General features: G+C 38.8%; 2 protein-coding genes across 2 annotated transcripts; both read right to left on the reverse strand.

Moving 5' to 3' along the window:
- Window positions 1–1,453: 1,453 nt before the first annotated feature.
- Window positions 1,454–24,629, reverse strand: LOC127080809 (guanine nucleotide-binding protein alpha-2 subunit-like). The gene is made up of 6 exons (XM_051021102.1): window positions 24,624–24,629; window positions 23,746–23,823; window positions 23,423–23,682; window positions 23,022–23,115; window positions 22,513–22,585; window positions 1,454–1,464 (listed from the first exon to the last, which is right to left on the reverse strand). The coding sequence occupies exons 1-6, from the start codon at window positions 24,627–24,629 to the stop codon at window positions 1,454–1,456; spliced, it is 522 nt and encodes a 173-aa protein (XP_050877059.1).
- LOC127080810 (zinc finger BED domain-containing protein RICESLEEPER 2-like) lies at window positions 24,623–26,009 on the reverse strand. The gene is made up of 2 exons (XM_051021104.1): window positions 24,791–26,009; window positions 24,623–24,708 (listed from the first exon to the last, which is right to left on the reverse strand). The coding sequence occupies exons 1-2, from the start codon at window positions 26,007–26,009 to the stop codon at window positions 24,635–24,637; spliced, it is 1,293 nt and encodes a 430-aa protein (XP_050877061.1). The 3' UTR covers window positions 24,623–24,634.
- Window positions 26,010–27,014: the final 1,005 nt, after the last annotated feature.

Genomic DNA, 27,014 nt, shown 5'->3' on the forward strand with positions numbered 1-27,014 from the left:
GGCTGGCATGTGAAAGGGATTACGATGAGATGTGTTGTGAAGATGATGGAGCAATGATTTTGGTGTGTGGAAGAAGAAAAAGATTTTGTGTAGAGAAAAAGAAATTATCTTTTTCCCAGAACTCGTTTTTCTCTTCGTTTCCTTTTTTCAAGAGAGCTCCTCTAAAGAGGTGATGTTGGGTGGCCTTTTTATGAGGTCAACCGAGAGAGTACCTTTGTTCTCTCTTTTTCATTTAAAAATAAATAAAAAATTCTAGTGACCGTTGGGAAAGGACCCTCCTAGGGCTGGACAACGGGCCGGGTTGGGCGGTTTCGGGCCCAAAAGCCTCACCCATCCCAACCCGCGGTTAAGCCATATAAGCCCATTTTCGCCCATTTTTGTAATCGGTTTGGACGGGTTGGGTTAGGACGGGTTGCAGGTTATGCAATCGGTTTAATCGGTTTTATTGGGTTGATATTATTTTGAGCCCAATAATACATTTTGATAATATTTTGAGCTACAAATTACTACAATTTAGATTCAAAATAAATTCAAAGTATTAAAAACTTCAATCCAAAATAACAACTGTTATGCTACTTCCACACAGACCTTAAAAAGAAATTAATAAATTACAACCACTGTATGTCTGTATCATATACAAAAACTCAAAATACATGAGAAACAAGAGAACTTTTGAAAGTATATCAAACAATTGACTGTCCATATTACATCTGCACATGGTTGGTTCATTCAGATGTCTCATTGAAAAAGTAAAAGAGGACGAAGCATCCATTGACACTTGACGAAAGAGTTCTTCAATAGCTCGAGGAATAATCCCTAACTGCTCATTTGTACCATCCTAAAATTAATCATATACAATCAGAAACCACAACATACATTGGATAACATTAATTAGCAGATGAAACCTTAAAAACAAATGTATGTAAATTATTAATAATGTATTACTTTCCTCGACTAGAACGGTTTAAGTTTTGTACCAGTGTTCAAAAGATTATGAAAAGCATAGATGAAATTTTGTGCAAGTGTTCAAAAGATTTTATGAACTTGAAAAAGTTAGAGAAAGTAAGCTAGGTACAAAGCTAACATAAGAATCTTCAAATTAACTACAAGCAAAAACACAGACTCACACACACAATTACATCTGTGAAACCTCATTTATTGGCTCTCAGTGACTATGCTTTCCATTCATAAGATTCAAACTTGAACCTTACTTAAAGACCAACATTGGATACAAAATATGACATATAATTAGTGAGTTTCAATCTGTAAATGTGCATCATAGATTATATCATCTCTGAAAATTTCAGCGCAACTAATTTGCGGTGATCATGAACTCGTAAAGGTCTTTCTCTATCCACCCATTCAACATCATTTACTTGATACAAATCAATAAATTGATTATATACTGTTGTATACCTGGCCTCTAGTATACCCAAAATCTGATTCACATACGTTAAGCGGAACCTGCACAAAGACGTAGAATGAAATGAAATGAACGATAATTCATTCTCCCATCAATGTCGAAGTTTACATATAGGGATGGTGTAACACCCCGATAAAATATGATAATTATTTAATTTAAGTTAATAGAATATTTATTAATTTAATTAAATAATTGGAATATTATTGGATTATTATTATTGGAATAATAAGTTGGAATATATATGTAAGGTCCCATTTGGTAAAAAGGGTTTTTTTTCACGTGAAAACCAGAGAAGCGACAGAAAGTGAGAAAAGGGCAAAGAGGAAGAGCAAGAGAACAAGGGTTGAAGAAGGGAAAAGCTTGAAACTAAAGGATTGCCGGATTAACTCAGGTAAGGGGGGTTTATCGTCGTTTAATGGGTATTATGGGTTAACATGTAATGGGTAGTAATAAGCCATTGATTTGACCCTAATTTGGATGATGAATGTTGCAAATTGTGATGACCAAATTACGTTAAAAACTGTGATTGAATCTATGTTTGGATGAGTTGTGATTTTCTGGACGTGTAGCTTTTTACGGAATCGAAATCGGAGGTCCGGAAGTCCTCCGACGGCGAAAAATGCGGGGGATTCTGCATTCTGTTCGTGTTAGCGCAGGAACAGCTTTCTGTCTTGCGTTAACCGGTTAACCCAGGGTGTTAACCGGTTAACACTGTTATGAATTATGAGAAATTGCTGTCTGTCTTGCGTTAACCGGTTAACCCAGGGCGTTAACCGGTTAGCACTGTTAAAAATTGCCAGAAAGCGTGTTCTGTGTTGCGTTAACCGGTTAACCCAGGGCGTTAACCGGTTAACACTGTTTGAAAAGTGAAAAATTGATATTTAAATAGTGTGTACGTTCTGGAATGGAATTGTGTGTACACATTTGATGATTGGCCTATATGGGTGAATGATATACTGATGTATGATATAGTAGGGATCATTTCCCGTTGTTTTGAGCAGTATAGGTATTAGTAGAGTGTGCTAATACTGTGATTTATTATTTGGAATGATATGAATATGATTCTGTGATACATATGCTGATGATGTGTGATGGTATGCATAATGCTGTGAATGTATCTGTTATGTATGCAATTGTGAATGGACTGTTTATGGCTTAGAGTGTGAGCATATGTCCATTGTGGATTGTTGTTGATGTTGCATGCTAGGTGATTTAGCGTGCATAGTATGGCCTTTATGGTGGTAGCTAATTCCCATGGTGAGGAATTAGTGAGTGAGTTATTGTGGATTGTTGTTGATGTTTGCATGCTAGGTGATTTAGCGTGCATAGCATAGCCCTTGGGGTGGTAGCTAATTCCCATGGTGAGGAATTAGTGAGTGAGTCACTAGGTCTCAAATGAGTGGGACTAGTGAGCTTGGTAGCCGTATCTGGGTTTGATCGGTGAGGTTGAACTATGTGTTCACGAATAGTCGGTACCGCATGCATGGAGTCTCATTGCATAATGTATGTATGGCGTATAATATGAATGGATGTATTCCAATATATACGTGTGTTTTGTGTGAGTATGAGTATGAGTTGATGTTGCCGTTGCTGAATGTGTGATATGATTAGGGTGATGAATGTGTTAATTTACTTAACATTACATGATATTTTATAATGCTTATTATATCGATTGAGGAACTCACCCTTACAACTATGTTTCAGGTAACGAGCAGTGATTGAGTAGAAGCTAGTGCTTGGAGTCTAGTGTAGTTCCTTAGTGAGTCATGCTCTGGTATATGTAACATCGGGACGGGATGTTTTACTTGTTTTCATTTTGGTTGTTGAGCAATTCTACATGTAATGTGTTACATGGTTTGCATATCCGCTGCGAATTGTGCAATATTTTATTTTGATTATTAAATGAGCATGACAAACTATTTTGGTGAATGGTGTGAAGTGTCAAGTGTGACACCCTTGATTGCATATCTACTCTGATTTATATTTTGTTGAATTAATTAATTTGGGGTATTTTAGAAGGGTGTTACATTAGTGGTATCAGAGCATAGTCGGTCGAGTCGAGTCGTAATTATTCTGTTTCCCTATACGTGATAGGTGTTGTGTAACCCTATCAGTACTTATTGTTTTAGCTTGTTGGGTTTTCAGAATAGAGATGGCTGGAAGAGGTAGAGATGATGCTGCGATTGCTGAGGCTCTGGGTATGCTAGCTGGAGTACTTGGAGGAAATCCGAATGTTGTGGGGCTGGGAGCTACTCGTCAACTGAGTGAGTTCCAGAAGAACAATCCTCCAATGTTCAAGGGAGCATACGATCCAGATGGTGCTCAGAAGTGGTTGAAGGAGATCGAGACGATCTTCCGAGTGACTGAGTGTGCCGATAACCAGAAGCTCAGGTTCGGTACGCATATGCTGTCAGAGGAAGCAGATGATTGGTGGGTTGCTGCCCGCACTGAGTTGGAAGCTGCTGGGGGTGCTGAGATCACTTGGGCGGTGTTCAGAGAGAGATTCCTGAGGAAGTACTTTCCGGAGGATGTCAGAGGAAAGAAAGAGATAGAGTTCTTAGAATTGAAGCAGGGCAACCGGTCTGTTACTGAGTATGCTGCTAAGTTCACAGAGCTGTCGAAGTATTACACTCCCTATGATGAGGCTACTGGGGAATTTTCAAAATATGTGAAGTTTGAGAACGGGTTACGTCCCGAGATCAAGCAGGCTATTGGGTATCAGCGGATCAGAGTGTTTTCTGACTTGGTTGTGTAACACCCCGATAAAAATAAGATAATTATTTAAAATAAGTTAATAATATATTTATTAATTTAATTAAATAATTGGATTATTATTATTTGGAATTATTATTATTATTGGAATAATATAAATTGGAATATAAGTTGGAATATATATAAGAGTTCCATTTGGTAAAGAAAGGTTTTTTCACGTAAAAATCAGAGAAGCGACAGAAAGTGAGAAAAGGGCAAAGAGGAAGAGCAAGAGAGCGAGGGTTGAAGAAGGGAAAAGCTTGAAGCTAAAGGATTTGCCGGATTAACTCAGGTAAGGGGGTTTATCGTCGTTTAATGGGTATTATGGGTTAACATGTAATGGGTAGTGATAAGCCATTGATTTGACCCTAATTGGGATGTTGAATGCTGAAAAATTGAGATGAATAAGTTATGTTAAAGTTGTAATTGAATCTGTAATTGGATGAGTCTTGATTTTCCAAAAGTGTAGCTTTTTACGGAATTGGAATCGGAGGTCCAGAAGTCCTCCAACGGCGGAAAATGCGGAGAATTCTGCATTCTGCTTCGTGTTAGCGCAGGAACAGCTTTCTGTCTTGCGTTAACCGGTTAACCCAGGGTGTTAACCGGTTAACACTGTTATGAATTGTGAAATATTGCTTTCTGTCTTGCGTTAACCGGTTAACCCAGGGTGTTAACCGGTTAACACTGTTATGAATTGTGAAATATTGCTGTCTGTCTTGCGTTAACCGGTTAACCCAGGGTGTTAACCGGTTAACACTGTTGTGAATTGCCAGGAAGCGTGTTCTGTGTTGCGTTAACTGGTTAACCCAGGGTGTTAACCGGTTAACACTGTGTGAAAAGTGAAAAATTTATATTTAAATGTGGTGTACATGTTTGATGTTTGGCCTATATTGGCGTGTGATATAATAGGGATCATTTCCCGTTGTTTTGAGTGGTAGGGGTATTAGTAGAGTGTGCTAATACTGTGATTGATTATGCGGCATGATATGATTATGTGATAAATATGTGGATGATGTATGATTGTATGCATAATGTTGTGGATGTATCTATTATGTATGCAATTGTGAATGGACTGTTTATGGCTTAGAGTGTGAGCATATGTCCATTGTGGATGATTGTTGATGTTGCATGACTAAGTGATTTAGCTTGCATATTGTGGCCTTTATGGTGGTAGCTAATCCCCATGGTGAGGAATTAGTGAGTGAGTTATTGTGGATTGTTGTTGATGTTTGCATGCTAGGTGATTAGCGTGCATATCATAGCCCTTGGGGTGGTAGCTAATTCCCATGGTGAGGAATTAGTGAATGAGTCACTAGGACTCAAATGAGTGGGACTAGTGAGCTTTGTAACACCCTTCTAAATACCCCAAAATATTTAATTAAAATAATAACATATCAATCAGAGTAATTATGCCCCGAAGGGTGTCACACAATCATTTCACAACAATTATCAAATATCCTGTCATGCTCATTTATTAAATCAAAATAAGACTCTTTTGCATAATTCGCAGCGGGTACAAAACATCGACATTCAAATCATGTACTACATTACATGTAAAGTTGAATCAACAACTAACTTAAAACATAGTCAAACATTCCCTCCCGATGTTACATCTACCAGAGCATGACCCACTAAGGACGACGCTAGACTCCATAGCACTAACTTCTACTCAACTCACTGCTCGTTACCTGAAAAATAGATGTAAGGGTGAGTTCCTCAATCAATATAATAAGCATTATAGAACAACATGTAATGCTAAGTAAATAACACATCAATTCACCCTAATCAGACTACGCACTCAGCAACGGCAATATCCGTTCAAACATCATATTCAACAGTAACATATAGCATATGTATAATCTCAACCATACTCAACATCAACAACACAACACATAACACACATATAATACTGGAATACATCCATTCATATTATATGCCCTACATTCATTATGAAATGAGACTCCACACATGCGGTACCGACTATTCTTGAACATACAGTTCAAGCTCACCGATCAAATCCAGATACGGCTACTAAGCTCACTAGTCCCACTCATTTGAGATCTAATGACTCACTCACTAATTCCTCACCGTGGGAATTAGCTACAGCCCCGAAGGCTAGACTATGCACACTAATCATCTAGCATGCAAACATCAACAACAAATCCACAATGATTCACTCACTAATTCCTCACCATGGGAATTAGCTACAGCCCCAAAGGCTATGCCATGCATAATATATACATTCACAACGATATGCATATCATCAGACATCCTCAATATTTTATCACATAAGCATATCAGATCATGACAAACAACAACCACAGTATTAGTACACTCTACTAATACCTATACTACTCAAAGCCACGGGAAATGATCCCTAATATGTCATACATCAGCTGAATTACAACACTCAGCCTAAACAACCAAAACTGCACAACAACAGCACAGAAAATACACAATTCTGCCCATACGCGTATTGCCTATGCCCATACGCGTATTGCCCACGCCCGACCATATCCATACGCGTAATGCCCACTCTCATACGCGTATTGCGCATTTCCTCGCCCAACCCATACGCGTATCACCTGTCTCATACGCGTATGCTACGCGTATCACTTCCCCATACGCGTACCACCAGAGACCATTTCACGTTCAAAATTTCATCTTCCTCATCCATACGCGTATTGCCTAGTGCCATACGCGTACCAGCCATCTCATACGCGTAATGCCTAGTGCCATACGCGTATGACCAGAGACCAGAACTCTCAGATCTGCCATGGCTTTCTCTGCTACGAGATCTACCCAATCCAACCTTCCACAGTCCAATTTCTACACAGAAATCATTCATATTTTCAACACAATTCGTATCTTATTCGATTACACAAAATTTGACACTTTTACATCTAATTCCTACGAATTCTTTCTCAATTATACCCCAATTTCGTTCATCCAAAGGGTTCACAATTCATCATGCATCAATCTAATCAGAGGTAAAACAATAGTTTCTTACTACCCAGTACATATCATCCCATAATACCCGTTAATCGATGATAAAACCCCCCTTACCTGAGTTAATCCAGCAATCTCTGAGCTCCAAGCTTTTCCTCTTCTCTTGCTCTGCCTTTTTGCCCTTTTTCCACTTTCAACCGCTTCTCTGTGTTTTCCTTTTCACGTGCAAACCCTTTTTACCAAAAAATGGGACTTTTTATTATTCCAACTTATTTTATTCCAATAAATAATTATCCCAATAATTATTATTCCAAAATAACAATAATAATAATTCAATTATCTAATTAAATTAATAAACATATTATTAACTTAATTTAAATAATTATTATATTATTATCGGGGTGTTACAACTCTCCCCCACTAAAAGAGTTTTCGTCCTCGAAAACATACCTCAAGCGAACAACTCTGGATAAGATTCCTTCATCTGACTCTCAAGTTCCCAAGTCACATTGTCACCTGCTGGTCCTTCCCAAGCTACCTTCACTAAGGCAATCTCTTTACCCCGCAACTGCTTCAACTCTCGATCTTCAATCCTCATAGGTGATGTTTCCACAGTCAGGTTATCTCTCACCTGTACATCATCTATTTGGACTACATGCGACGGATCATGAATGTACCTCCTCAACTGAGACACATGAAAAACCTCATGCAAATTCGCAAGCGACGGCGGTAAAGCGATACGATAGGCTACCTCCCCTATCCTCTCCAAAATCTGATAAGGACCAATAAATCGAGGAGTCAGCTTCTTTGACTTCAAGGCTCGACCAACACCAGTTATCGGAGTAACACGAAGAAACACATGATCTCCCTCTTGGAACTCAAGTGACTTTCTCCTCTTATCATGATAACTCTTCTGACGACTCTGAGCAATTCTCATCTTATCCTGAATCATCTTAATCTTTTCAGTAGTCTGTTGAACAATCTCTGGTCCAACCACAGCACTCTCACCGGACTCATACCAACATAAAGGTGTCTGACATCTCCTACCATACAAAGCTTCAAACGGTGCCATACCAATACTCGAATGAAAACTATTGTTGTAGGTAAACTCAACCAAAGGTAAATAACAATCCCAAGCACCTCCCTTTTCCAAAACACAAGCTCTCAAAAGATCCTCTAATGACTGAATCGTCCTCTCAGTCTGACCATCAGTCTGCGGATGATATGCAGAACTTAATCTCAACTTAGTTCCCAAAGCCTTCTGCAAACCTTCCCAAAACTTCGATGTAAATCTAGGATCTCTGTCCGAAACAATACTCGACGGGATACCATGTAGACTTACAATCTTCTCAATATACAATTCAGCTAACCTCTCCAACGGATAATCCATTCTGATCGGAATGAAATGAGCCGATTTTGTCAATCTATCCACAATCACCCAAATAGCCTCAAAATTCTTAACTGTTCTCGGTAAACCCGAAACAAAATCCATACTGATACTGTCCCACTTCCACTCTGGAATAGCCAACGGTTGCATTAGCCCAGACGGCTTCTGATGCTCAATCTTCGACTTCTGACAAGTCAAACAGGAATAAACAAAACTCGCAATTTCTCTTTTCATTCCCGGCCACCAAAACAACTTCTTCAAATCATGATACATCTTCGTAGCTCCAGGATGAATACTCAAACCACTACGATGTCCTTCTTCAAGAATACTCTTCTTAAGCTCGGCAACATCCGGAATACACACCCGATTACCAAATTTCAAAATACCATTCTCATCAACTCTGAATTCACCACCTTGACCTTGATTCACTAAAGTCAACTTATCAACCAAAAGCACATCAGATTTCTGACCCTCTCTGATCTCATCCAAAATACCACTTGTTAGTTTCAACATTCCCAATTTGACACTATTGTGAGTACTCTCACACACCAAACTCAAGTCTCTAAACTGTTCAATTAAATCCAGTTCTTTAACCATTAACATAGACATATGCAATGATTTCCGACTCAATGCGTCAGCCACTACATTTGCTTTACCCGGATGGTAATTCAAACCAAAATCATAATCCTTCAGAAATTCTAACCATCTCCTCTGTCTCATATTTAGCTCTTTCTGATCAAACAAATACTTCAAACTTTTATGATCACTGAAAACCTCAAATCTTGATCCGTACAAATAATGCCTCCACAACTTCAGAACAAACACCACAGCTGCCAACTCTAAATCGTGTGTCGGATAGTTCCTCTCATGAACCCTCAGCTGTCTCGAAGCATAAGCTATAACCTGCTTATTCTGCATCAACACACCACCCAAACCCAACAATGAAGCATCACAGTAAACCTCGAATAGTTCCGACGAACTCGGTAATATCAGGATAGGAGCAGTAGTCAACCTTCTCTTTAACTCTTGGAAACCTTCTTCACATTTCGAATCCCAAACAAACGCTTGCCCCTTTCTAGTCAACATCGTCAACGGTAACGCCAACTTAGAAAATCCCTCAATGAACTTCCTATAATAACCAGCCAAACCAAGAAAACTTCGAATCTCAGCAACAGACTTCGGAGCTTCCCACTTAGACACCGCTTCTATCTTAGAAGGATCAACAGCAACACCACCTCTTGAAATCACATGACCAAGAAAACTCACCTCTTCTAACCAAAATTCACATTTAGAGAGTTTAGCAAATAACTTCTTTTCTCGGAGAACTTCTAAAACCACTCTCAAATGCTCAACATGCTCTTCTTCAGATTTCGAATACACCAAAATGTCATCAATAAACACCACGACAAACTGATCTAGATACGGATGGAAAATCCTATTCATATACTCCATAAATACTCCAGGCGCATTAGTCACACCAAACGGCATTACAGAATACTCATAATGTCCATACCTTGTTCTGAAAGCAGTCTTCTGAATATCCTCAGTCTTCACACGTATCTGATGATACCCAGATCTCAAATCTATCTTGCTGAACACACTTGCACCAACCAACTGATCCATCAAATCATCAATCCTCGGTAACGGATACCGATTCTTGATCGTCACTTTATTCAGTTGCCTGTAGTCCACACACAATCTCATAGTACCTTCTTTCTTCTTAACCAACAACACTGGTGCACCCCACGGTGACACACTCGGACGAATAAATTTCTTATCCAACAAATCTTCCAACTGACTCTTCAATTCAGTTAACTCAACAGCAGACATACGGTACGGAGCCATCGATATCGGCCTAGTACCAGGTACCAAATCAATCGAGAACTCAACTTCACGCTCTGGTGGTAATTCATTCACTTCTTCCGGAAACACATCAGGAAAATCACACACCACAGCGAGATCGCCAATCACTAGTTTATCTTTAGCTTCCAAAGTCGCTAACAGCATAAACAGCTCTGCCCCATCAGCTACTTCCTCATTCACTTGCCTCGCTGATAGAAACAAACTCTTCCCTTCCTCAATCTCAGGAAAGATCACAGTCTTATCAAAACAATTGATATAAACTCGGTTAAACACCAACCAGTTCATACCCAGGATAACATCAATCTGCACTAGTGGAAGACACACAAGGTCTATCCCAAAGTCTCTACCAAAAATACTTAAAGGACAATTCAAACAAACCGAAGTAGTAGTCACTGAACCCTTCGCAGGAGTATCAATCACCATACTACCCAACATCTCAGATATCTCTAACTTAAGTTTCACAGCACAATCCAAAGATATAAAAGAATGAGTCGCACCTGTGTCAATAATAGCTACAAGAGGAAAGCCATTAATATAACACGTACCTCGGATCAAACGATCATCTGCAGAAGTCTCAGAACCCGATAAAGCAAAAACCTTACTCAACATCAAACATCATATTCAACAGTAACATATAGCATATGTATAATCTCAACCATACTCAACATCAACAACACAACACATAACACACATATAATACTGGAATACATCCATTCATATTATATGCCCTACATTCATTATGAAATGAGACTCCACACATGCGGTACCGACTATTCTTGAACATACAGTTCAAGCTCACCGATCAAATCCAGATACGGCTACTAAGCTCACTAGTCCCACTCATTTGAGATCTAATGACTCACTCACTAATTCCTCACCGTGGGAATTAGCTACAGCCCCGAAGGCTAGACTATGCACACTAATCATCTAGCATGCAAACATCAACAACAAATCCACAATGATTCACTCACTAATTCCTCACCATGGGAATTAGCTTTATCGGGTTCGGAGACTTCTGCAGATGATCGTTTGATCCGAGGTACGTGTTATATTAATGGCTTTCCTCTTGTAGCTATTATTGACACAGGTGCGACTCATTCCTTTATATCTTTGGATTGTGCTGTGAAACTTAAATTAGAGATATCTGAGATGCATGGGAGTATGGTGATTGATACTCCTGCGAAGGGTTCAGTGACTACTACTTCAGTTTGTTTAAATTGCCCATTGAGTATTTTTGGTAGAGACTTTGGGATGGACCTCGTGTGTCTTCCACTAGTGCATATTGATGTTATCTTGGGTATGAACTGGTTGGTGTTTAACCGAGTTTATATCAACTGTTTTGATAAGACTGTGATCTTTCCTGAGATTGAAGAAGGAAAGAGTTTGTTTCTATCAGCAAGGCAGGTGAATGAGGCAGTAGCAGATGGGGCAGAGTTGTTTATGCTGTTAGCGACTTTGGAGGCTAAAGATAAACTGGTGATTTGCGATCTAGCTGTGGTGTGTGATTTTTCTGATGTGTTTCCTGAAGAAGTGAATGAATTACCGCCAGATCGTGAAGTTGAGTTCTCGATTGATTTAGTGCCTGGTACTAGGCCGATGTCGATGGCTCCGTACTGTATGTCTGCTGTTGAGTTAACTGAATTGAAGAGTCAGCTGGAAGATCTGTTGGATAAGAAATTCATTCGTCCGAGTGTGTCACCGTGGGGTGCACCAGTGTTATTGGTTAAGAAGAAAGAAGGTACTATGAGGTTGTGTGTGGACTACAGGCAACTGAATAAAGTGACGATCAAGAATCGGTATCCTTTGCCGAGGATTGATGATTTGATGGATCAGTTGGTTGGTGCGAGTGTGTTCAGCAAAATAGATTTGAGATCAGGGTATCATCAGATACGTGTGAAAACTGAGGATATTCAAAAGACTGCTTTCAGAACAAGGTATGGACATTATGAGTATTCTGTAATGCCTTTTGGTGTGACTAATTCGCCTGGGGTATTTATGGAGTATATGAATAGGATTTTCCATCCGTACCTAGACAAGTTTGTTGTGGTGTTTATTGACGATATTTTGGTGTATTCGAAATCTGAAGAAGAGCATGTTGAACATTTGAGAGTGGTTTTAGGAGTTTTACGAGAAAATAAGTTATTTGCTAAACTGTCTAAGTGTGAATTTTGGTTAGAAGAGGTTAATTTTCTTGGTCATGTGATTTCAAGAGGTGGTATTGCTGTTGATCCTTCTAAGGTAGAAGCGGTATCTAAGTGGGAAGCTCCGAAGTCAGTTTCTGAGATAAGGAGTTTTCTTGGACTTGCTGGTTATTATAGGAAATTCATTGAGGGATTTTCTAAGTTGGCATTACCGTTGACGATGTTGACTAGAAAGGGGCAAGCGTTTGTTTGGGACTCAAAATGTGAAGAAGGTTTCCAAGAGTTAAAGAGAAGGTTAACTACTGCTCCTATTCTGATACTACCAAGTCCATCGGAACCATTTGAGGTTTACTGTGATGCTTCATTGTTGGGTTTGGGTGGTGTTTTGATGCAGAATAAGCAGGTTGTAGCTTATGCTTCGAGACAACTGAAGGTTCATGAGAGGAACTATCCGACACATGATTTAGAGTTGGCAGCTATGGTATTTGTTCTGAAGTTATGGAGGCATTACTTGTACGGGTCAAGATTTGAGGTTTTCAGTGACCATAAAAGTTTAAAGTATTTGTTTGATCAGAAAGAGCTGAATATGAGACAGAGGAGATGGTTAGAGTTTCTGAAGGATTATGACTTTGGTTTGAATTACCATCCGGGTAAAGCAAACGTAGTGGCTGATGCATTGAGTCGGAAATCATTGCATATGTCTATGTTAATGGTTAAGGAATTGGATTTAATTGAGCAGTTTAGAGACTTGAGTTTGGTGTGTGAGAGTACTCACAATAGTGTTAAATTGGGAATGTTAAAGTTAACGAGTGGTATTCTGGATGAGATTAGAGAGGGTCAGAAATCCGATATGCTTTTTGTTGATAAGTTGACTCTAGTGAATCAAGATCAAGGTGGTGAATTCAGAGTCGATGAGAATGGTGTTTTGAAATTTGGTAATCGGGTGTGTATTCCGGATGTTACCGAACTTAAGAAGAGTATTCTTGAGGAAGGACATCGTAGTGGCCTGAGTATTCATCCTGGGGCTACGAAGATGTATCATGATTTGAAAAAGTTATTTTGGTGGCCGGGAATGAAAAGAGAAATTACGAGTTTTGTTTATTCCTGTTTGACTTGTCAGAAGTCAAAGATTGAGCATCAGAAGCCGTCCGGGCTAATGCAACCGTTGGCTATTCCAGAGTGGAAGTGGGATAGTATCAGTATGGATTTTGTTTCTGGTTTACCGAGGACAATTAAGAATTTTGAAGTTATTTGGGTGATTGTTGACAGATTGACAAAATCGGCTCATTTCATTCCGATCAGAATGGATTATCCGTTAGAGAGATTAGCTGAGTTGTATATTGAGAAAATTGTAAGTTTGCATGGTATTCCGTCGAGTATTGTTTCGGACAGAGATCCTAGATTTACATCGAAGTTCTGGGAAGATTTGCAGAGGGCTTTGGGAACTAAGCTGAGATTGAGTTCTGCATATCATCCGCAGACTGATGGTCAGACTGAGAGGACGATTCAGTCACTGGAGGATCTTTTGAGGGCTTGTGTTTTGGAAAAGGGAGGTGCTTGGGATTGTTATTTACCTTTGATTGAGTTTACCTACAACAATAGTTTTCATTCGAGCATTGGTATGGCACCGTTTGAAGCTTTGTATGGTAGGAGATGTCGGACACCTTTATGTTGGTATGAGTCCGGTGAGAGTGCTGTGGTTGGACCGGAGATTGTTCAACAAACTACGGAAAAGATTAAGATGATTCAGGAGAAGATGAGGATTGCTCAGAGTCGTCAGAAGAGTTATCACGACAAGAGGAGGAAGTCACTTGAGTTTCAAGAGGGAGATCATGTGTTTCTTCGTGTTACTCCGATAACTGGGGTTGGTCGAGCTTTGAAGTCGAAGAAGTTGACACCTCGATTTATTGGTCCTTATCAGATTTTGGAGAGGATAGGGGAGGTAGCCTATCGTATCGCTTTACCGCCGTCACTTGCGAATTTGCATGAGGTTATTCATGTGTCTCAGTTGAGGAGGTACATTCCTGATCCGTCGCATGTGGTCCAAGTAGATGATGTACAGGTGAGAGATAACCTGACTGTTGAAACATCACCTATGAGGATCGAGGATCGAGAGTTGAAGCAGTTGCGGGGTAAAGAGATTGCCTTGGTAAAGGTGGCTTGGGGAGGACCAGCAGGTGGCAATGTGACTTGGGAACTTGAGAGTCAGATGAAGGAGTCTTATCCTGAGTTATTCACTTGAGGTATGTTTTCGAGGACGAAAACTCTTTTAGTGGGGGAGAGTTGTAACACCCCGATAAAAATAAGATAATTATTTAAAATAAGTTAATAATATATTTATTAATTTAATTAAATAATTGGATTATTATTATTTGGAATTATTATTATTATTGGAATAATATAAATTGGAATATAAGTTGGAATATATATAAGAGTTCCATTTGGTAAAGAAAGGTTTTTCACGTAAAAATCAGAGAAGCGACAGAAAGTGAGAAAAGGGCAAAGAGGAAGAGCAAGAGAGCGAGGGTTGAAGAAGGGAAAAGCTTGAAGCTAAAGGATTTGCCGGATTAACTCAGGTAAGGGGGGTTTATCGTCGTTTAATGGGTATTATGGGTTAACATGTAATGGGAAGTGATAAGCCATTGATTTGACCCTAATTGGGATGTTGAATGCTGAAAAATTGAGATGAATAAGTTATGTTAAAGCTGTAATTGAATCTGTAATTGGATGAGTCTTGATTTTCCGAAAGTGTAGCTTTTTACGGAATTGGAATCGGAGGTCCGGAAGTCCTCCAACGGCGGAAAATGCGGAGAATTCTGCATTCTGCTTCGTGTTAGCGCAGGAACAGCTTTCTGTCTTGCGTTAACCGGTTAACCCAGGGTGTTAACCGGTTAACACTGTTATGAATTGTGAAATATTGCTTTCTGTCTTGCGTTAACCGGTTAACCCAGGGTGTTAACCGGTTAACACTGTTATGAATTGTGAAATATTGCTGTCTGTCTTGCGTTAACCGGTTAACCCAGGGTGTTAACCGGTTAACACTGTTGTGAATTGCCAGGAAGCGTGTTCTGTGTTGCGTTAACCGGTTAACCCAGGGCGTTAACCGGTTAACACTGTGTGAAAAGTGAAAAATTTATATTTAAATGTGGTGTACATGTTTGATGTTTGGCCTATATTGGCGTGTGATATAATAGGGATCATTTCCCGTTGTTTTGAGTGGTAGGGGTATTAGTAGAGTGTGCTAATACTGTGATTGATTATGCGGCATGATATGATTATGTGATAAATATGTGGATGATGTATGATTGTATGCATAATGTTGTGGATGTATCTATTATGTATGCAATTGTGAATGGACTGTTTATGGCTTAGAGTGTGAGCATATGTCCATTGTGGATGATTGTTGATGTTGCATGACTAAGTGATTTAGCTTGCATATTGTGGCCTTTATGGTGGTAGCTAATCCCCATGGTGAGGAATTAGTGAGTGAGTTATTGTGGATTATTGTTGATGTTTGCATGCTAGGTGATTAGCGTGCATATCATAGCCCTTGGGGTGGTAGCTAATTCTCATGGTGAGGAATTAGTGAGTGAGTCACTAGGTCTCAAATGAGTGGGACTAGTGAGCTTGGTAGCCGTATCTGGATTTGATCGGTGAGGTTGAACTATATGTTCACGAATAGTCGGTACCGCATGCATGGAGTCTCATTGCATAATGTATGTATGGCGTATAATATGAATGGATGTATTCCAATACTATACGTGTGTTTTGTGTTTGTGTTGAATATGATTGTGATTATGAGTTGGTGTTGCCGTTACCGAATGTGTGATCTGATTGGGGTGATGAAATGTGTTAATTTACTTAGCATTACATGATATTTTATAATGCTTATTATATCGATTGAGGAACTCACCCTTACAACTATGTTTTCAGGTAACGAGCAGTGATTGAGTAGAAGCTAGTGATTGGAGTCTAGCGTAGTTCATTAGTGAGTCATGCTCTGGTAGATGTAACATCGGGACAGGATGTTTTATTTGTTTTCATTTGGTTGTTGAACAACTTTACATGTAATGTGTTACATGGCTTGTATGATTGATTTGATCTTTATCCGCTGCGTATTGTGCAATGTTTTATTTTGATAAATAAATGAGCATGACGAATTATTTTGATGAATGGTGTGAAGTGTCAGTGTGACACCCTTAACTGCATATATACTCTGATTTATGTTTGGTTGTTTTAATTAATTTGGGGTATTTTAGAAGGGTGTTACAGGTTGACTGTTGCAGGATTTTTGAACAAGATACCAAGTCCAGAGCGGAGAACTATCAGCAGAGGGTTGATAAAAAAGGCAAGAATCAGAATGATCGTGGGAAACCGTATGCAGCTGGCAAAGGTTTCCAGAGACAGAGTGGGATGAGGAGACCTAGTGGGGGAGACTCCAGTGCCCCTGCTAAGTGTTACAGATGTGGTCGGGCTGGACATCGTATCCATGAGTGTACCAGTACTGAGAAGAAGTGTTTCAAGTGTGGAAAAGGTGGTCACTTGGCTGCAGAGTGCCGGTTGAAGACTATGACTTGTTTCAACTGTGGAGAGGTGGGTCATATCAGTCCACAGTGTCCTAAGCCGAAGAAAGAGAACCAGTCGGGAGGCAAGGTCTTTGCTTTATCGGGTTCTGAGACTTCTGCAGATGATCGTTTGATCCGAGGTACGTGTTATATTAATGGCTTTCCTCTTGTAGCTATTATTGACACAGGTGCGACTCATTCCTTTATATCTTTGGATTGTGCTGTGAAACTTAAATTAGAGATATCTGAGATGCATGGGAGTATGGTGATTGATACTCCTGCGAAGGGTTCAGTGACTACTACTTCAGTTTGTTTAAATTGCCCATTGAGTATTTTTGGTAGAGACTTTGGGATGGACCTCGTGTGTCTTCCACTAGTGCAGATTGATGTTATCTTGGGTATGAACTGGTTGGTGTTTAACCGAGTTTATATCAACTGTTTTGATAAGACTGTGATCTTTCCTGAGATTGAAGAAGGAAAGAGTTTGTTTATATCAGCAAGGCAGGTGAATGAGGCAGTAGCAGATGGGGCAGAGTTGTTTATGCTGTTAGCGACTTTGGAGGCTAAAGATAAACTGGTAATTTGCGATCTAGCTGTGGTGTGCGATTTTCCTGATGTGTTTCCTGAAGAAGTGAATGAATTACCGCCAGATCGTGAAGTTGAGTTCTCGATTGATTTAGTGCCTGGTACTAGGCCGATGTCGATGGCTCCGTACCGTATGTCTGCTGTTGAGTTAACTGAATTGAAGAGTCAGCTGGAAGATCTGTTGGATAAGAAATTCATTCGTCCGAGTGTGTCACCGTGGGGTGCACCAGTGTTATTGGTTAAGAAGAAAGAAGGTACTATGAGGTTGTGTGTGGACTACAGGCAACTGAATAAAGTGACGATCAAGAATCGGTATCCTTTGCCGAGGATTGATGATTTGATGGATCAGTTGGTTGGTGCGAGTGTGTTCAGCAAGATAGATTTGAGATCGGGGTATCATCAGATACGTGTGAAAACTGAGGATATTCAGAAGACTGCTTGCAGAACAAGGTATGGACATTACGAGTATTCTGTAATGCCTTTTGGTGTGACTAATGCGCCTGGGGTATTTATGGAGTATATGAATAGGATTTTCCATCCGTACCTAGACAAGTTTGTTGTGGTGTTTATTGACGATATTTTGGTGTATTCGAAATCTGAAGAAGAGCATGCTGAACATTTGAGAGTGGTTTTAGAAGTTCTATGAGAAAAGAAGTTATTTGCTAAGCTGTCCAAGTGTGAATTTTGGTTAGAAGAGATTAGTTTTCTTGGTCATGTGATTTCAAGCGGTGTTGTTGTTGTTGATCCTTCTAAGATAGAAGCGGTATCTAAGTGGGAAGCTCCGAAGTCAGTTTCTGAGATAAGGAGTTTTCTTGGACTTGCAGGTTATTATAGGAAATTCATTGAGGGATTTTCTAAGTTGGCGTTACCGTTGACGATGTTGACTAGAAAGGGGCAAGCGTTTGTTTGGGACTCAAAATGTGAAGAAGGTTTCCAAGAGTTAAAGAGAAGGTTAACTACTGCTCCTATTCTGATATTACCAAGTCCATCGGAACCATTTGAGGTTTACTGTGATGCTTCATTGTTGGGTTTGGGTGGTGTTTTGATGCAGAATAAGCAGGTTGTAGCTTATGCTTCGAGACAACTGAAGGTTCATGAGAGGAACTATCCGACACACGATTTAGAGTTGGCAGCTGTGGTATTTGTTCTGAAGTTATGGAGGCATTACTTGTACGGGTCAAGGTTTGAGGTTTTCAGTGACCATAAAAGTTTAAAGTATTTGTTTGATCAGAAAGAGCTGAATATGAGACAGAGGAGATGGTTAGAGTTTCTGAAGGATTATGACTTTGGTTTGAATTATCATCCGGGTAAAGCAAACGTAGTGGCTGATGCATTGAGTCGGAAATCATTGCATATGTCTATGTTAATGGTTAAGGAATTGGATTTAATTGAGCAGTTTAGAGACTTGAGTTTGGTGTGTGAGAGTACTCACAATAGTGTTAAATTGGGAATGTTGAAGTTAACGAGTGGTATTCTGGATGAGATTAGAGAGGGTCAGAAATCCGATGTGCTTTTGGTTGATAAGTTGACTCTAGTGAATCAAGGTCAAGGTGGTGAATTCAGAGCTGATGAGAATGGTGTTTTGAAATTTGGTAATCGGGTGTGTATTCCGGATGTTACCGAACTTAAGAAGAGTATTCTTGAGGAAGGACATCGTAGTGGCCTGAGTATTCATCCTGGGGCTACAAAGATGTATCATGATTTGAAAAAGTTATTTTGGTGGTCGGGAATGAAAAGAGAAATTGCGAGTTTTGTTTATTCCTGTTTGACTTGTCAGAAGTCAAAGATTGAGCATCAGAAGCCGTCCGGGCTAATGCAACCGTTGGCTATTCCAGAGTGGAAGTGGGATACTATCAGTATGGATTTTGTTTCTGGTTTACCGAGGACAATTAAGAATTTTGAAGTTATTTGGGTGATTGTTGACAGATTGACAAAATCGGCTCATTTCATTCCGATCAGAATGGATTATCCGTTAGAGAGATTAGCTGAGTTGTATATTGAGAAAATTGTAAGTTTGCATGGTATTCCGTCGAGTATTGTTTCGGACAGAGATCCTAGATTTACATCGAAGTTCTGGGAAGGTTTGCAGAGGGCTTTGGGAACTAAGCTGAGATTGAGTTCTGCATATCATCCGCAGACTGATGGTCAGACTGAGAGGACGATTCAGTCACTGGAGGATCTTTTGAGGGCTTGTGTTTTGGAAAAGGGAGGTGCTTGGGATTGTTATTTACCTTTGATTGAGTTTACCTACAACAATAGTTTTCATTCGAGCATTGGTATGGCACCGTTTGAAGCTTTGTATGGTAGGAGATGTCGGACACCTTTATGTTGGTATGAGTCCGGTGAGAGTGCTGTGGTTGGACCGGAGATTGTTCAACAAACTACGGAAAAGATTAAGATGATTCAGGAGAAGATGAGGATTGCTCAGAGTCGTCAGAAGAGTTATCACGACAAGAGGAGGAAGTCACTTGAGTTTCAAGAGGGAGATCATGTGTTTCTTCGTGTTACTCCGATAACTGGGGTTGGTCGAGCTTTGAAGTCGAAGAAGTTGACACCTCGATTTATTGGTCCTTATCAGATTTTGGAGAGGATAGGGGAGGTAGCCTATCGTATCGCTTTACCGCCGTCACTTGCGAATTTGCATGAGGTTTTTCATGTGTCTCAGTTGAGGAGGTACATTCCTGATCCGTCGCATGTGGTCCAAGTAGATGATGTACAGGTGAGAGATAACTTGACTGTTGAAACATCACCTATGAGGATAGAGGATCGGGAGTTGAAGCAGTTGCGGGGTAAAGAGATTGTTTTGGTAAAGGTAGCTTGGGGAGGACCAGCAGGTGGCAATGTGACTTGGGAACTTGAGAGTCAGATGAAGGAGTCTTATCCAGAGTTATTCCTTTGAGGTATGTTTTCGAGGACGAAAACTCTTTTAGTGGGGGAGAGTTGTAACACCCCGATAAAATATGATAATTATTTAATTTAAGTTAATAGAATAATTATTAATTTAATTAAATAATTGGAATATTATTGGATTATTATTATTGGAATAATAAGTTGGAATATATATGTAAGGTCCCATTTGGTAAAAAGGGTTTTTTTTCACGTGAAAACCAGAGAAGCGACAGAAAGTGAGAAAAGGGCAAAGAGGAAGAGCAAGAGAACAAGGGTTGAAGAAGGGAAAAGCTTAAAACTAAAGGATTGCCGGATTAACTCAGGTAAGGGGGGTTTATCGTCGTTTAATGGGTATTATGGGTTAACATGTAATGGGTAGTAATAAGCCATTGATTTGACCCTAATTTGGATGATAAATGTTGCAAATTGTGATGACCAAATTACGTTAAAAACTGTGATTGAATCTTTGTTTGGATGAGTTGTGATTTTCTGGACGTGTAGCTTTTTACGGAATCGAAATCGGAGGTCCGGAAGTCCTCCGACGGCGAAAAATGCGGGGGATTCTGCATTCTGTTCGTGTTAGCGCAGGAACAGCTTTCTGTCTTGCGTTAACCGGTTAACCCAGGGTGTTAACCGGTTAACACTGTTATGAATTATGAGAAATTGCTGTCTGTCTTGCGTTAACCGGTTAACCCAGGGCGTTAACCGGTTAACACTGTTAAAAATTGTCAGAAAGCGTGTTCTGTGTTGCGTTAACCGGTTAACCCAGGGCGTTAACCGGTTAACACTGTTTGAAAAGTGAAAAATTGATATTTAAATAGTGTGTACGTTCTGGAATGGAATTGTGTGTACACATTTGATGATTGGCCTATATGGGTGAATGATATACTGATGTATGATATAGTAGGGATCATTTCCCGTTGTTTTGAGCAGTATAGGTATTAGTAGAGTGTGCTAATACTGTGATTTATTATTTGGAATGATATGAATATGATTCTGTGATACATATGCTGATGATGTGTGATGGTATGCATAATGCTGTGAATGTATCTGTTATGTATGCAATTGTGAATGGACTGTTTATGGCTTAGAGTGTGAGCATATGTCCATTGTGGATTGTTGTTGATGTTGCATGCTAGGTGATTTAGCGTGCATAGTATGGCCTTTATGGTGGTAGCTAATTCCCATGGTGAGGAATTAGTGAGTGAGTTATTGTGGATTGTTGTTGATGTTTGCATGCTAGGTGATTTAGCGTGCATAGCATAGCCCTTGGGGTGGTAGCTAATTCCCATGGTGAGGAATTAGTGAGTGAGTCACTAGGTCTCAAATGAGTGGGACTAGTGAGCTTGGTAGCCGTATCTGGGTTTGATCGGTGAGGTTGAACTATGTGTTCACGAATAGTCGGTACCGCATGCATGGAGTCTCATTGCATAATGTATGTATGGCGTATAATATGAATGGATGTATTCCAATATATACGTGTGTTTTGTGTGAGTATGAGTATGAGTTGATGTTGCCGTTGCTGAATGTGTGATATGATTAGGGTGATGAATGTGTTAATTTACTTAACATTACATGATATTTTATAATGCTTATTATATCGATTGAGGAACTCACCCTTACAACTATGTTTCAGGTAACGAGCAGTGATTGAGTAGAAGCTAGTGCTTGGAGTCTAGTGTAGTTCCTTAGTGAGTCATGCTCTGGTATATGTAACATCGGGACGGGATGTTTTACTTGTTTTCATTTTGGTTGTTGAGCAATTCTACATGTAATGTGTTACATGGTTTGCATATCCGCTGCGAATTGTGCAATATTTTATTTTGATTATTAAATGAGCATGACAAACTATTTTGGTGAATGGTGTGAAGTGTCAAGTGTGACACCCTTGATTGCATATCTACTCTGATTTATATTTTGTTGAATTAATTAATTTGGGGTATTTTAGAAGGGTGTTACAGATGGTTCTTACATTCAGGATCTTCTTCTCAAATATGTCAAACTTGTTTAAAAATAACATGAAGGACGTTTTCTGTCAAGAAAAGAAAGGAACAAATGTTAAATGCCAAAATAGTATAAAGCTTCCTATATAAGTGTCATATATATGTGTGAGGAAACTTGAAAAGAATTAGGCCCTGTTTGGATAAACAACTTACTTATAGCTTAAACATTTATTTTATTAGTGCTGATGTATCTACTCTATAACAAAAGATAAAATAAAGTCAAATTGTTTTCACATAAACTATAAGTTGCTTTTATAAGCTACCCTTGAGAAGTTATGGAAATATGTTGAAAATAGTTCATGGACATGACATAAGTTGCTTCCGTAAGCTCTCCCAAACAATCTCACGAAGTGTTTATATGAGTCAATAAGCTCAAATAAGTCAATCTAACCAAACCCTTAGTTGACAACAGAATTTACCAAATAAACGTAGATGTTAGAATTTAAGAAAAGCGTGAAAGGAAACCTCAAAACATGGTTGCTTCAGGATCCATTCAAAAAGCTCCTTAGTTTCCATCAGTCTGTTCTTGCTTTCATCCTCAAAAAGTGTTTGATCATACCTGGAAGGAAAATCAAAGTCAACACTTGCGCTTTTCAAATCTCACAAGTACAATGTTTTTGGCAACAACACTTGATAGATGAATTGTTGTCTACTAACATGCTTTAAAATCACAACTAACATCAAACATGGTTTTAGTCATTGGCAAGCATTTTATATATGGCAAAATAAAAACGAACAGAAAGTATTTAAAATATAACTTGGATATTTTTGTAGTACACACTATTTGAAAATAAAATTTCCCAAACAGACTTTATCATTGTCATTATTAACCACATTATGATGTAAAATCAAATGGCAGGCCATACTCGCTAATTGCAGCACAGAATATAACAGCTGTAACTCCTTCAAAAAGATGGATCCACTTTCTCCTCTCATTTCTCTGGCCACCAACATCAAAGAGTCTATATACTTCACCACTTCTTTTATTTTCTCCAACAGGGCTGCCAAATAATAAAAATACATTAATGAAGTTAACCATTCTGTATACCATATTGTGATTAATAAAATGCAAAGAGTAGCATACAAGATTGCACAATAACTCAGTAACGACATACAAGAACATAAACTACTCAACCATTATTAACAAACCATAGTAATGGATAAAGGAGGCTTTATAGTAGTGAAGTACCTTGCTCTCATCGGATATAACATACTTTGCAGAATTAAGATCGTTTTGAGCCAACTCCTTTGCCCCATCATGCAGTACCTATTTAAACACATCAAGCAAAAACTAAGGTTTACAGTTTTTCAACTAGTTCCATAATTATTACGCAACTCATGTAAATAATTTTAAGAATATGAACACGGAACACTGATCCGATCTATTTTCAGAAATAATTACAAATTTGTGAGCATAGAAAATATAACTGAATGCTCAAACTAGCTAAGACCAAAAAGAGGTTATTTGCTGGTTATAAAACACAATGTTCGATAACTGCTACATCAGTGATTAGTCATACAAAAAAGGTCATAACTGCATACAGGGCATCATAACAGATGTGTGCATTCATGCATTAGGAGTTCAACACATAAGATGCATCAGAAGACAGATGTGCATTCATGAATTAGGAGTTTAACACATAAGATGCAATAACTAAGATGTGCATCTGCCAGAGACAGTGTGCACATTATCAACTAAGTTGCTTGCAGAATGAACTCATAACAGAAACAACACCATCTGAGAAAACAAATGTGCAGCAACCAAAAGAGAATTAAGCACCCTTCAACAGCATTAAGAACAAAAAAAAATAGATTTGGCGTGAATGACTAAGCGAACCTGTAATGTGAATGGTTTTATTAAGTTCTGTTTCCTTAGCTTTCTGAACTGCAATTTCTTCCCTCATTTACGGGACAAAATATATATTATTTGACCATTGAGTAGTCACAAAATATAAGTCACATATGACTTCAAAAAACATAGTTGAACTGAAAAATTAAACAAGAAAAATATTAAGCTTTAAAAAGGAATAAAGTAATAAATAAATCAAATTAATAAAGTAAATATACCTCCATATTTTTCAAGCACAACCAGAAGGTTGTGGCTGAGATGGTAAAGATCCTCTTCTTGCTGTAGAAGAAATTTCTTCAAATTCTAAAATAATGAAATAAACATTTTTTTAGAAATATATAACAATTATGAAATAAAGATATAACATTTTTAAAAATAATTTTACCTGCTATAATATCTTCAGAAAGCTCAAAATCTTCCATGAGGTTCAAGTCTTTGAAATAGGTAAAAGACGACTTTAACCAATTCTGGGTGCAAATTAATGCCTCTGCCATTTCAGGTTTTAGGGAGCTCCTATAAGTTTCTAAGACTCTCCCTCCCGTACTAAAGGCACTTTCTGATGCAACCGTAGACACTGGTGTGGCAAAAATATCTTTAGCTATTGTAGATAAAATAGGATATTGTGTTGAATTGTGTTTCCACCACACAAGAAGGTCAAATTTAGGATCCCTTTTGACACACTTACTAGAGTAAAAACCCTCAAGCTCATTTTGTTGATCAATCGAGTCTTGTTCCTCTAAATGTTGCTCAAAAGCATCGGCTCTAGCCATTAGTGAAGGACGGCCAGCTGTTGTTTCATCATTGGAAACATTGTTTTCACCATTACCAAGAGGTTGTCTATTATGATTTTGGTCATAAGCTTGCTTATACCAATCATACAATTTTTGTAAGCTCTCTTTTATAGATTTGATCAACCCGGTAGCAAACACAGATCCGACTCCATACATATCCTTAAAAGTCCACTCAATATAACTCAACTTGTATCTTGGATCCAAAATGATTCCAAAATAAATCAACTTGTTCATCTTAGTAGCACACCCCCAATATCTATTATACTTTTCCATCATGTCCCCACCCACACTTGCAAAAACACCATTCAAGTTCATAGTAGCTTGCTTCAGCTCACAATAGATCGCAGACACTTGGTGAAAAGCACTATATAAACTCACACTTTGAGAGGTGGAAAAAACATTAGTTGCTTCATAGAATAACTTTAAAAAAGAGATGAAAGCTCTAACAATGTCCCAATCATCACTACTAGGAGGACTACCTTTTCCAAAGAACTCCCTATAGCTCGACTCTTCATACTCAAGCTTATCAAAAGCAGCTTGAAATTTCTCTGCAACCTCAAGCATCAAATATGTCGCGTTCCAACGAGTTGAAACATCGAGACATACTAGTTTTTTACAAGTTATTCCAGCAAATTCAATGCACTCTTTAAACTTGGCTGCCCTATGAGGTGAGGACTTGACAAATCTAACAGCATCCCTAACACTAGTAATAGACAAATGCTTATCTTTCAAACCCTCATTTACCACCAAATTCAATATGTGAGCAGCGCACCTCATATGAAAACATTTTCCATCCCCCATCATCCCATTCATAGTTGATATTTTTCTATGCAAATATGCTACAGCTACATCATTTGAAGTTGCATTATCAACAATTATGGTAGACACATTCCTAATTCCCTAATCCCTTAACACCTCTTCAATCTTCCTACCTACCGTATCACCCTTGTGGTTTGGAATAACTGTGAAGCTTATAATTCTCTTTTGATAGTTCCATTCGTTATCCACAAAGTGTGCCGTAAGGGTTAAGTAGTTTTGATTTTGGATAGAAGTCCAACAATCAGTAGTAAGTGCTACTCTATTGCAGTCAGACTTAAAGAAGGCTTTTAGTTTTTGTTTCTCATCCAAGTGTAGCTGAAAACAGTCTCTAGCTACTGTACGCCTAGATGGGAGAGTAAACTGGGACTGCATTACTTTAGAATAGTACTTAAAACCTTCCCCCTCAACTGCACTAAATGGTTGTTCATCTAGAACCACAAAAATTGACAAAGCTTTTCTACAAGCTTGCTTGTCAAATTTGGAGCTAACATGACCCAAACTAGATCCTTCTGCAGAGGGGTATGTCAGAATAGTTTGGGTGGGATAAATGGTTCTAGGCTTCTTTGCACATTTTAGAATGTGATGGTTCATGTTGGTGGTGCCATGAGTCCTAGGGTCACATAGGTATTTTTTGTGGCAGTGTTTACAAGCTGCAGTTGGTGTATCAACTAAGTCATCTGGTAATCTAATAAAGTGCTCCCAACAAGCAGATGATTGCCTAGAACCACTTGCACTAGCTTTCCTCTTCTTTGTAGGTTGGGTATTAACTAATTCTGCTCCAACAACTTCAGTTGTTGCTGTTGAACCAACTTCATTCATGACATATTCAGTAGGTATAGTTTGATTAGGCTGACCCATCACTGAAAAATGACGGAGCCATAATCAACATAATTGAAGGAAAAGCAGGTTGCAAAATTTAAAATAGAAATCAAGTAAAAATTGGCTATTTGAAAAAAGTCATTAACAGATAAAATAACATGAAAATAGATGATAGCTATT

Source organism: Lathyrus oleraceus, chromosome 5 (genome assembly GCF_024323335.1).
Source record: "Lathyrus oleraceus cultivar Zhongwan6 chromosome 5, CAAS_Psat_ZW6_1.0, whole genome shotgun sequence".
In the NCBI taxonomy this organism is placed as follows: Eukaryota; Viridiplantae; Streptophyta; class Magnoliopsida; order Fabales; family Fabaceae; genus Lathyrus; species Lathyrus oleraceus.